This window comes from Suricata suricatta, chromosome 3, assembly GCF_006229205.1.
Source record: "Suricata suricatta isolate VVHF042 chromosome 3, meerkat_22Aug2017_6uvM2_HiC, whole genome shotgun sequence".
Lineage (NCBI taxonomy): Eukaryota > Metazoa > Chordata > Mammalia > Carnivora > Herpestidae > Suricata > Suricata suricatta.
In genome coordinates this window covers 53334894-53348172 of record NC_043702.1, presented here as the reverse complement: position 1 = coordinate 53348172, position 13279 = coordinate 53334894, and the positions used below count along the sequence as shown (strand labels likewise).

The window sequence follows — 13279 nt, the reverse complement described above, 5'->3', positions numbered from 1 at the left end:
ACCCCCTCTTGTTACACCCCAATGCTTCTCATTTTACAATTCTGCTGGCACCAAAGTGAGACGAGGCACTGGACTCTGCAATCTCTCTCCTAGACAGGAAATAATCTCAGGGAGATGGCCTACTTGTGCCATAACTTGGACAATTACTTAGGTTCTCTCTGCTTGATAATTGGAGGCTTCTCAAATTTGGATCACCATTAATCAGTCAATTGGCAAGTTTACGGAGTATCTGTCTAGGTGTTCAGATGGTGATCATTCTAATAGGGACCATTAGTTGAGCAAGCACTATGGAGTGAGTCACATAGTCAGTCTCTTTAGGAGGTAGGGATACTCTTATGACCTCCATTTTACAAAGCAAATAGTGTTTTATCAGACAGGTTAGAATCTTTGCCAGAGGTTATACAACTAAGAAGCATCAAAGCTGGAAGACGGGTCTGACATAAAGTCTGACAGATGGGTCTCTAATTTCAGTGAATACTCGCTAGTGGGGCAGAAAGTCCATATTGAGAAGAAAGACAGGAAAAGGCTGGGAAGGAGAGTGGGTGGAGAGTCTGAAACCTTAATCCAATCGGCACTGGGGCATCTGTTGAGGTTGGGGGTTCAGGAATGAGCTGGCTAGACTTTCCAGGCAGAACTTCAGGTGGTAGGTGTGAAAACAGTTTGGAGAAGGGGGGAAGGGAAGCAGAGAGACCAGTTGGAAAGTATAAATTGATAACGGCCTGAAAGGAGGAAGAGCAGGAAAATAAAAAGGCATGGAGAAGGCTGAGAGACTCCAAAGGAAGAACCAAAGGGGGTGAATGAGCAGTTTCACCTTATTGTTTAGATTAAGCCTCTAGAAAAGGGGAAAGGGCTTTTCTAGAGTAAGAGAGTCGGGAGGGACTTAATCTCGAGGTCCCCATAAATCGAGTCCAATTTGCAGCGGGGGCGGGGGGGCTTGCTGCTCCATGCGCTAAATGAACGAATGGTCGGGAGCACAGAGGGCACCGGCATCTCTGCCCTCGGCCGGGTGGGTGCTGAACAGTGCTGCCCCCAGAGGATCTGGTGCTCGTGCCAGATCATTTTCTTAATTCATACTTCTCCATTTGCCAAATTATTTCAACAATAATCTTGTGTTAATCATTAGTTTCTCCATTTGTTCTCTAGTTTTAAAACAGTTAGCAGGGGTGCCTGGGTGGTTAGTTAGTTAAGCATCCGACTCTCGATGTCAGCTCAGGTCATGATCTCATGGTTTGTGAGTTTGAGCCCCACATCCGGCTCTGCACTGACCGTGCAGAACCTGCTTGGGATTCTCTCTCTCCCTCTCTCTCTCTGCTTCTCCCCTGCTCATGCTTTCTCTCTCAAAATAAATAAACTAAAAAAACAGAAAAAAGAAAAAGAAAAAGAAGACAGCAATTAAAATGAATACATTTTCATTTAAAAATCTTCATATTCAGTAAAATAATTCACATATGAGCTGAATTTTCCATTTACCAAACAAAAGTCACACTTTGCCCTCTGTTTCACTGTTTTAAATTTTAAACACAAATAAAAAGTCCAAATGGTCGACATAAAATAACAGAAGCGAAGTAACTCAAGTTGTTTTTTCATTCTTGCCATCACTTTGCTATCCTTGTTGGGATATGTAGTTTAAAAGCAGGACTGTGAAGCTCTGCAGGCTTGGAGACACGAACTTTCTCCCGAGCAAGTGCAAAAGGCTCTGAAGCCTCAGGAACTTGCACTAAGGCATGTACTGCATCCACCTGTGTCAGGGGCTGGCTGGAAAGCTGGGCACTTTTGCACTTAACCTCCATGTAGGAGACAGGTATGACTATAGGTGAGTAATAATGACCTAATTTGGATCTTTCATACCAATTATTTGGCAGTCATCTCGGCAATTGCTTAGAACCTATACCAACAGAAGATCTTTCTCAGGGAGAAGTACCTTACCATTGACATTGTTTGGACTGCTGGCACATGGTGATGATAAAAAGCAGCCCGACTTTTAGACGGTTTTATTACTATTTGGAAATTCTCTAGGACAGTGATCCCCCCAAGCCCCCCTGGCCCTTTCTGCACGCTGAGTATAACCATGAAATGGGGGAGGGAAGACAAAGATGGCGGGCCGTGGAGAGTTCCCGGAGCCCCTCTGTTCTACATACTGTACTTCCAAATGAGATTTGTCTTGCATTTGGGGTTCCCTGCCAAAAAATGTTTGAAAACTTCCGCAGGATAATATCCAGGTGGAGATGTGGAACGGCATTTTAGGAGTTGTGCTCAGAAGAGAGGCCAGGCTCGAGACATGGGGTGGGAGTCATTTGAGAAGAGATGGTACTTAAAGCCACATGGATGCGGAGGAAACCAAAAACAGGTCCTTGGAGGTCCTTTCATTTCAGTGGGAGTGGGGAGGAAGAAAGGCTGAAGAACAAAGAAGCAAGAATCAGAAGAAAAGTAGAAAAATCTGGAATAATTTGACTCTGCAGAATCCAAAGCAGGAGAGAGATTAACGAAAGTGCAATTAGGGGCTGTGATGAGCTCAAGGAAGAGAACAAAGACCCTACGGTTTGATCCTTGGGGGGGTGACTGGTGACTTTCAAAAGGAGCAGAAATCACATTTCATAGACTGAATTCCTCAGTAAAAGAATGGCTCACTACTCATATGTTGGAACACTATGTAACAGTAAAAGATGATGAGCTTTGGGCATGGTAAAAATTCCAAGGCATATAGCTGAGTGAACAAGCAAGTTCAGACTGAGATATAAATATGTAACTTGCATTAAAACAAACAAATCCACACTAAACAGTATTTTTCCTTAGATGCTTTGGAAATGTTGGAAAGGATATAACAAATTGTATAGCTATACGTCAGCATGTTCCCATGGGAATGAAGCCCACAGCGGGTCTGGGGGCTTCTCATATTTTACTTTGTTACAGAAAAATATATTTGTATAACTACTTGTGGAACTAAAAATTAGTTACAAAGAAAAACCACTGTCTTGTGAGAAATTAGGAGTTGTGAGAGGCAAGTGTGCAACTGAAGGGAAGAGGGGGGCTACGGTTGGACCTTGGGAAGAAAGCAGGTTTTAGGGATGATTTTCCCCCCAAGAAGTTAGAATATTTTAGGCCTAGAATGATCATGATGGAAACACAGATTGAAAATGCAAACCAAAGGAGTATAATGGATACAGCAAGTTCAGTAGGGAGGGGGCGGGGGTGGAGGGAATGGAGTTAGGACATGGGGAAAGGCTGGTTCGGAAGAGAGGAGGGGTCCTCTCCTTCTCTGGACAGGAAGAAGAAAAAGGTCTGTAAAGAAATATTACTGCGGAGCGGAGAAGGCCTCGGGAAAGTAGGAGAGTGGCCGCGGCAGAGAGCGGGGCAGGTGGCCCGGGTTCTAAGCGGAGGGGCCAGGCGGGGCTTACACAGCAGGTAGGGGGCCGCCACGCCAGGGGTGACACTGGCAGTTGCCCGGCTGTGGGGCAGACACGACGAGCCCACAGTCACGGCCTCACGAGCTTTCCCGGGAATACTCCCCAGTTTTGGCACCGCAACAAGACCGCAGAAGGCGAGGGGTGGGTGAGGAAGGGACAGTGGAGGGACAGGGTATGAGCGAAAGAGAAGCAGTGCCTAAGCTGGATGGCCACAGTCAGGGGGTTCGCGTGTGCCACGGAAGGCTAGCGGTTTGCCGCTGTCTTTTCTGAACAACGAGGAAGAAGTCCAGTGCAAAGTGTGCAACAGCCACCTTATCTCTGCCAACAAAATAGCTCCAACTGGTTTTCTATGTATAGTATCTGTTGTCTCTAAAGAAAAACAAAAGTTCATTTGCTATTTTGTTTTGGGTAACACTGTTCTCTAAGGTTCAAAGATCCTCTCTCTCCTCAACTTATACCCTCCACTTCCCGAGGAAAAAAGAGGAAGTCACAGCTTGCTGAAATGAGGCCAATTTGGACACCGTTTTCTAATTCTGAAAGCAAATTTATGGAGAGGGGGCAAAAATATAATGAATTAGAAAATGGAAAGACGCCCTGCCTTTTTTCTAATGATTCAACTATTATGAGTGTTTTGAATGTAAGCCATGATTTCTTACTTTAAAAATCACGTTTGTGCCCTTAGCACGGTCAGAAAAGCATGGCTAAATCTTCAAATAATGAAAAAAACACATAAACAAGAGCGTCTTCTTACCGAAATATATCACGATGGCTTTTGATGTTCCAATCATATTCTCCTTTACTGACAAGTTCAAAGAATTCAGTTCTCCTCCTGCACAAAATCAAATGAAGGAAGAAAGAAAAAAATCTGGAATGAAATTTCTCAGTCTGCGGGGCGACATAAACACATTTATGGGAAAATAGAAGATCACCTGAACCAAGTAACTTAATATTTGAAATCATGAGGCTAAAGCACTATCAAAATAAATCACTTTTTAAAAAATGTTGAGGCTTCAAGAAAAAGCCACAATCATTTCTGAATGCATTTACAACGGAGGAGATTATTGAGCCGTAAAACAGAAAACAGTGTGGTCCGGCATTTAGGATTACTTGCTGTGAAGCCCTTGTGACACTTACCCGAAGTCAGAGGAGGAAGGCAAGGACAAATAAAAAGCGGGAACAACTGTGGGACATCCTTTTATCATTCAACATGGAACTGAGCTGTATGAGGATCTGAGATAAGATAAACTCCCTGGTAGTAAATTCAGGGCAAATACTTTTTTTAGGGTAGAAAATAACTATTTCAGCATTTCAGTGCTTAAATACATAGTCTGTGGAGTTAGAAATACCTGTGTTTAAATAACGGCTCTGTCACCTACTTGCTGTGCATCTTGGGGAAATTACTTAAACCCTCTGAGCCTTGATTTCCAAATCTCTAACATGGGGATCATATTTGTTAACTCACAGGGTTTTTGTGAGGGTTAAATGCAAAGCAGTTAGCATTGTGTCTGCATATCCTAAGTGCTGAATACACACATATGTACAGAAACACATTTGGCGATATATAGATATGGAAAAGACCAGACCGACCGAAATATTCTCAAGTTGTAAAAATTAGGGTGATTTATTTTTTATTTTCAAAACTTTCCTTTAATCTAGTTATAGGAATTTTCCTTCTTATAATGAAAAAGGGAAAAAAGAAGACATTAACATTTTGATTCCTTAAGAATCATTCCCCTAGGTTTCACCTTCTTGGCACTTCCTGCTGAAACATTATCTAAAGGATCCTGACACACAGCGTCCCAGAGTCCATCCATGTGGAGGCACTCCACGTAAAGGGATTCGCTGGCCAAGTGGGTTGGAGAAATGCTGCCTGTAAAATATGTCTCCTGGAGATTCACCACCCGCGGTAGATTTTTGAAAGCTCTGAGAAATACTGAGATAGAAAAGCCTATTTAACCTTTTTAAACCACAGATTACCATAGTACTGATGTTTCAAGAAGTACACTTTGGAAAATACAGCCATGTCATTCACAGTAGAAATAAGAGTAGGATCTTAGACATTTAGCACTGACCCATTGTATTCTGGGGACAAAGAACATAATGCTGGGTGCAGTTGGTTCCTTGTTTCTGATCTGGGGTGCCTATCACCAGCTGCCCAACCATATAGACTTCTTGTCATCCGGTGAGTCTAACTCCTCAGTTTACCCTAAAGGAGGCAGGTCAGGAAGACAAACACGTGGCTCTCTTATTTGAGACACACAGACAGGTCTTCGATTTACCCCTTCAAGTGGATATAGGTCAAGGCCACGCCACAATGTAGGATAAACTCCACAACAACCTCATAGCAACAGTCAGAGATGGCATTGCACAGTGACACGGAAGGGCCCGGCCACTCTCCTGTCCTTTGGGTGTTCAGTGTGTGCCTATCTTTTCTTTGTATACTTGTACCATCTTCTTCATTTGCCTGCTCCCTTCTCTGTGGCCCCAGTCATGCCCTGGTCTGTCCAGTGACAGACTGTACACTGAAAGAGAAAGGGAGGTGGTAGAATGGAAAGGACCCAAGTCTGGACTCACACTGACCTGGGCCTAATGCTGCCTGTCACATTCTAGCTGTGTGGCCCTGGACAAGTGACTCCACATTGCTGAGCCTCAGTTTCCAGCTTTGTGGTGAGAGAATTTGAGATAAGGCATGTTAAGTGTTTGACCCTAATAGATACCCAATATCGGACAGTTGTGGTTAATATGCAAATAATATTTAGTATTACCGTCAATAATAACACCCAATGGACTAATTGTACTACCCGAGACTGCAGAAATCAGCTAATTCTCTTTTCTCACTGAATGAAGACTAGTCTTCCTGTGAATTATTGTAGAGCAGAAAGTTTGATTCAACCACTATTTCTTGAACACCTGCTCTGTGCCAACTCTTAACAAGGCTTTATGGACACGAGACATAGGTGGAATCTCTAAACATCTCTGAATTTAGCAGGGGCAATCAACAAATAAATAGGTAACTCCCCTTCTAATGTGATACCAATAATACTAATGTTACTGGGACTAGATTGAGGTAAGAGAGGCATTCATTTTGGGCCCACAATTTAAGTAGGTGCCCAGAAGATCAGTTATCAAGCTAAATGATATTTTAATACAATATTTAAAACAACACAAATGCAGGAAAAAAATCCATATTAGCAAAGTATCAGGATTTTAAATAGGCTCTGACACTGCATGTGCATGACCCACCTCTTCCTGGTACCCACCCTCATCCCCACAGCACGAGGCAAACATTTATTGGGCCCTTACCACCCTGGTCACTTACTCCCCACATGACTGACCTCACCTAAGTTACTTAACCTCGCTGGATTTCAGTTTTCTTATTAGTAGGAGGAACAGTAATGGGATCTATCTTGTAGGGTTGGTAGAAGGATTAGATAAAATGTTTTAGGTAAGAAACATAGCAGAGAGCCTGGGAGATAGTAAATGCTCAGTAAGGATTAGTCAGTTATTGAGTTTGAAAGGGCTGGTGAGTGGCAATGCTGGGGTAGCAGCCTGTTGAAGTATCAGTTGACCCAAGTGCCAAGCATGTCCTGGGCAGAGGATGGCCCAGAGCTTAGCTTAGAAGGCTGTGGAAGGAAGGTCAGGAAAGGCTTTCTGAAAGAGCTTGTCCACCATCATTCCTGTTGTCATTTGTACCTTTTGCATTTCAATCCTCTGAGTTATTCTAAGAAATCACTAGAAGGCAGACTCTATGAGGACAAGCGCCTGGCTGCTTTTCTTCACTCCTGGATCCCCAGTACCTACAACAGTGCCTGACACATAGTAGTAGCACAGTAAATATTTGTTGAAGTGATGAATGAACGAAAATGATTACCTCAGAAACCTATTCATTGTATAAAATAACTCTCCAGCCACTGGTTTCACCTTGATTCTAATGGTACCAGACTATTCACAGTTGTGATTTAGAGAGATTGATAAGAAAACATAAAATCGATCCAAGGAAAGCTCTGTAAGGTTCTTGAAGACTAGATTCCTACTAGATCAAGAGGCCAACAAAACACATTGTGGGAAATTTAAAAACATTATTCTCGTCTGATGTCTGACCCTCCTGCCACTGATACTGTTTTATCCGCTGAGAGTATGCTCAGTATATGATACATAACATCTCTGATGCAAAATGGAGACTTATTACCGAGGCAGCTAACTCAATGCAGAAAAGAATTTTTGAAAAATGCAAATGTGTGACAGGGCAACTGAACAGAACTGTAAGGGTAAATTTCCCAGCTACGGAAACTCTAATAGCTAGAGTTGCTGGTGTGAGAGTCTTAAATCAACTGAATCCAAAATCGGTTATAGGCTTCACATCACATTATAACAAAATTAGATTCCACTGCATCGGGACAAAAGGGATTACCCACGATCCCTGGGGATAGTAGATAGAGGAGAGGTGAGAAGAATCTTTCTGTAGGGCACGGAAAAATGTGGCATACTAATGTTATTTTTCCTCCCCTGCCTAAAGTGTGGCTATTTCTTGATATTTGTTTTGGCCTCCCAAATATGACTATGACCTCAGAAGGTAATAGGACTTTCTGCACACCATAGTTTTGTCAAGTGTGGTCACTGGTGGAACTGTGCATATCATACATCCGGTAATAGGTTTGGTCACACAAATAGATGCTTTAAAGGTTAAACCAAAATACATTTAAAAAGTTTTTAAGTTTCTGAAAATTAACTAGTTTGAAAGATCAAGAGATGGTTTAAATCATTTTCAGAAGGCTGCATGAAGGATTTTGAAGTAATGATATGCAAAGATGACATAACAGATTCATTATTCATGCTTAATATGTTCTAAAAGGTATGAAAATTGCATACCAGAGATAGGCAATGTATCCACCTCTCCACCATCCGGCCCACAAACAAAGCATTCCTGTCTTACCAAGGCCCCTAAGCATCTCTGTGCTCTTGGCTTCTGTCTCCCTTATGCCTCTCTCCCTCCTGCCACAAGATGGCCATTATCTAAATTTTGTATGAATCATCTTCACAGACACCCTGATAATTTTCTGGGTAAACTATGCAAAGTATTGCTCTGCATAGTTTAGAACTTTATAATTGGTATCATTGTAGTCTATGTATTCTTTAGCAACTTGCTTTTCTTGATCAATGTTTGTGACATTCATCCATGTTGCTATGTAGAGTTTTAGGCCATCCCTTTTTACTGCTAAGTGGTTATTCCATATATTATTATACCACTATGTATTTATGTATTTCATGATGATGAGGGTTTAGATGATTTCCATTTTTTTTGCTAGTACATAATACACATACAGCATCTATGAACATCCTTGTACATGTCTCCGTGTGAATTTGTGTGCATTTTTTCTCTCTCTGCCTCTATCTGTGTCTATGCATGTGCACACACAAGCATGCATGTATATACATGCTGGGTCATAGAGTGATTTTGTTTTCAATATTTGAACTTTCATTGTAATTATAGACCGTTAGAGGTAGACGGTGCCTTTGAGAAACAGGTGCTGTTTCTCTCGTGTTATAGGTGAGCAAACTCGAGGTGAAGGAAGGTGAAGTGATTTTTCCAGGGTTCCATGGCAATTATGGGTAGGTCTGGGTAGATTCTAGGCCCTCAGTCTCCCAGGTCTGGCCTCTGAGATCATCTTTGTTTTTTTTAAAAAAATATATTTTTTATGTTTTTTATTTATTTTTGAGAGAGAGACACACACACAGGGGAGCAGGGGAGGGTCAGGGAGAGAGGGAGACACCGAATCCGAAGGCAGGCTCCAGGCTCTGAGCTGTCAGCACAGAGCCTGATGTGGAGCTTGAACCCATGAACCATGAGATCATTACCGAGCTGAAGTCGGACACTTAACCGACTAAGCCACCCGGGCACCCCTGAGATCATCTTTGTAAACTGTGTGAAGCATGCGCCCTGCGGGCCGGATAGTCTTGCGTGCTGAGAGCATACGGACAGCAGTGGAAGACAGCCCTCATGAGATGCAGTGACTTTGCAGCGTGCTGTACTAAGGAAGTGGCAAATACCAGGCACCAAGGCAGCACCAGGCAGAGGTCCCTCCATCATCGAAAAGGGGATGCTCCACAGAAAAGCTGCAAATGGCCCAGGCCAAGTTGGTGGTTCATGCTCCAGGTGGTGTATTTCTGACCTTCTCCTTAGTGATGATCATTACAAAGCTACAGTGTGAAATCCACTGTGTTTTTAAGAAATGAATTTGCCCACATGCTGTTCCTTTCAGCATCTATATGTGTACATGTATATAGATTATACACACTCAGCAGCATGAGCATATGTGAAACTGTTAGAAATAGGAGCACTTTTAAAATCATAGGACTCCTAAAATGAACATTTGAAAATCTACGAAGTTATATAATCCTCCCTGGATCCAGACTCTTCTGTCATGAGGAACTATATCATTAACTTCTCAAGCAGATCATTGGGAACCTTGGTTTTCAAGGACAATGGCAAATACCTCGGCTAGTGAAAAGCAACTTACTGGAAAATCTCATTTATAATCAGATATGTTTTTATTAGGCTTTTATCCCGCTCTCCTGACATATGCTCCACTTAGAAAAATAGCGGTCTTTAAAATAGCATCATTTGAACAGGACTGCTAAAATTATCCTCAAAAATAATTCTAGAGATTGGTTACCGGTCACCCATCACTACACTGAAAATCTTTCTGGTTTGTAATTTATCTGCAAGACACCTTTTATTTGTAAAGTGAGAAATCACCATTTCTGTGTATATTTTAATCAAATAACTTTGGGGTAAATTTATATATCTGTACACATATATATGTACACATATTCTTCATCTATCCATTCATCTCACTGTCCTGAATCTCCTAAAAGTGCATGAAAGTTAGGAAGGTTTTACTGCCAAAATGGTGAATCATCATTGTAATCTTCTATAATTCCAGCCCCAGAATTATCAGGCAGGGGTGCCAGGAGTGTGGCGGGTTGCTCGGTGGGGTGGGTGCAGGGGGGAAGACATTTGTTCCTTCAGTGTTCTTAAAATTTTTTTTTAATGTTTATTTTTGAGAGAGAGAGAGAGAGAGAGTGAACAGGGAAGGGCTAGAGAGAGACAGAGACACAGAATCTGAAGCAGGCTCCAGGCTCTGAGCTGTCAGCACAGAGCCCTAGGTGGGGCTCGAAATCGTGAACCGGGAGATCATGACCCAAGCTAAAGTCAGTCGCTTAACTGATTGAGCCACCCAGGCACCCTTCTTTCACTGTTCTTAATGCTCACTCAACAGACAAATCATACGTCTACAGTTGATCACTAAATGTAGACTCTGGAGAGATTTCTGGAATTTGGGCATTAAAGCACCAGAGAGGCATAGAAAATTAATATGCAGATGTTAACTCTAGTAATTATGACTGATGGACAAAAGTCATATCTTCAATTTTGAAACCGCATTGTCTCCGGGCTTTCGACTAGCACTGATAACACACAGGCCAGCTAAGAACCTGAATGAATTTGTTTGTCAGAGGCTGTGCTTCTGTTGCTATAACTAAAACTGGCAAAATGTAGGAAATAGACTAGAATGACGGGATGTTGAGAAGAGCAGAAGATGAGATAACATAGGTCCTAATAGTTGAATCCAAGTAGAACGCCAGGCCACGAGCTGGTTTAAGGCATCGCTCGATGGCACCTGTCCTGGTTGCTCCTGCATTTACTTTGGCTGTAGCCCTCCTCATGCTGAGGCATGCTGTTTTTCTCTCTTCTCTATGGGCGTGGCGCCCCTGGGGTAAGAACTCTGAGGTGCATCCCCAGAAACCAGCACAGTGCCGGGAGAAGTACATTAAAAAGTCAACAGTGCATGCTAGTGCACGAATTTCTCATGTTTTACACAGTTGCAATATCTGTGGATGGGGACATGGGGATGAACTTATGTAAAAGTGCTTCAAAATGCCATCAAGAGATGCCAAAATATTTCTTTCATCAACCTGCTGTGGGGCCTGTTCTAACAGTAGAATAATTTCAGTGGGTTATCGCTAGGCTCTGGTAAAATGTCAGAATGGGTCAAGGCTTATCAGCCATTACACCTTAGTGTGCGTTCATTTGCCTTTTTCTTTCCAACATGGTGGCTAAGTTGAGTGCAGGCAACTGCAGAAGGTGAAAACACCAAACACAGTGGGCTTTTAATAAACATCTGTTGAATGATGAATGAGTGAATATTCCTGTCTGCATAGTAGCAGAAACATTTGTTCAGTTCCTATTGTATTTAAAAAATAAATTGTTCTAGATATCAATCTAATTTTAAAAGGATGGTCAAACTAACTCCTCTAACAATCTAAGATAATTTAGTACATTTTGCTGTCATTATCAGATGCTTTTGAAAAATGTTACTTATTGCCTCCCGTTGGAAAGACAAAGACAGAGATACCATTAGATTGGGCATTTTCCATAATTGCTGATGAATGTTTCTAGAGCACAAAGGGACATGGAGATTTTTCAGTTTGAAGATCAATCTGATTAATTTAGAGAGCCAATGGGAAAAGCACTGAGCATCCAAATGGATTTATAAAATCTGAATTATTGGATAATTCTTGGTTTAAATAGTTGGTCTGAGGCAGCGTGACACAGAGATGTGAGCACAGACAACTTGAGGACTTGGGCAAATGACTTACCCTCTCTAAGCCCACACATCCTTATCTATAGGATGCGGATAATAATATCCACTTAGGAGGCTGATACGAGAGTTCAATACCAAAAAGTTTCTATTTTGAGACATCATCATGACAGGCAGTGTGTCAGGTTTTGGGGCTCTAAGAATGAGGTGTGTGCATTCACAGCGCTCCCATTCTAGTGGTGATACAGGGCGATGCCGTAAGGCTGCGATGGTGCTGGTCACTGAGCAGGCCCCTGCTGGATGACAAATAGTGTTATGTGACCACAGCCTTCTGGGCATGGACGCTACACTGCTATTGCTGCCCAACAGCAACACCCTCCATAACTGTATTAAAGCTAAAGAGTTGCCAACTTCTGATGCCCAGCTTAGCTCAGGTGCAAACAAGGGACCTCTCACTGAAGTCTCAGTGCCACCAGACAGGCTCCTGAGCAGCTCTAACCTGTAGCCTCCACTCCACTTCCTGGGGTGCCTGGAACCGGCCTCAGGCATAGGCCTACTCAAGATACTTCTGCCCCTGACGCCCACCTGTTCCCATGATTGGCCTCGGTTCCAAGGGTTCTATAACCGCAGAGAGAATGCCAGTCAGTAATTACAAACAGTTTGGAGTCCAACCTCTTGGTTCAAATCTCAGCTTTACCATTTTGCATTGTGAGCAATTTACTGAATCTTTCCAAGCTTCAGTTTCCTCCTGTGTATTAGGAGGCCAATAATAGCGCCTATTCTACTAGGACTGCTCTAAGTCTTAAATGGGATAATGTGTACATAAAGCTCCTAAAGAAGCACTCAGGAAACATTAGTCATTGTTTTTATTAATAATCATCTTTTTGACTTACCTGCAGACAAAAGGACAGGGCATTTGTGACTTCTCTTTGAAGTTTCAACACTTCCCACCCCCTTCCCCCCAAAGCATCATCTTTTATGGTGTAACTTTTATTAAGTGCTCTAGCTGAATGATTCTTTTCTTCATCAGGTAAATCATCAATGTTATCAAATTTAAATTATTTATATTTACATTGTTTAGATGATTGAAATCTTAATTATTTAAATTACCAAATTATCTTTCAAATAGGTAATCTCCTTTGACCACCACAAGGACCTTAGGAGGTTGCTATGGGTGATATGCCTGTCCCAATGTTGCTGACAAGAAACCGAGGCGAAGAGAGATTAAGTGAGTGACTCCCTCAAAGTTGCGTGGCTGGTTACCTATAGGGTAGG

The 13279-nt window shown here is 42.3% G+C and overlaps 1 protein-coding gene across 1 annotated transcript in view; it reads right to left on the bottom strand.

Annotated features, from left to right (window-relative positions):
- Positions 1–13279, bottom strand: part of PDE11A (phosphodiesterase 11A) — a 350510-nt gene that overhangs the window by 45087 nt on the left and 292144 nt on the right. The window contains exon 16 of the mRNA XM_029934333.1: positions 4156–4233. Within this exon, the coding sequence (XP_029790193.1) occupies positions 4156–4233 (78 nt within the window). The remainder of the gene's footprint in view (positions 1–4155; positions 4234–13279) is intronic.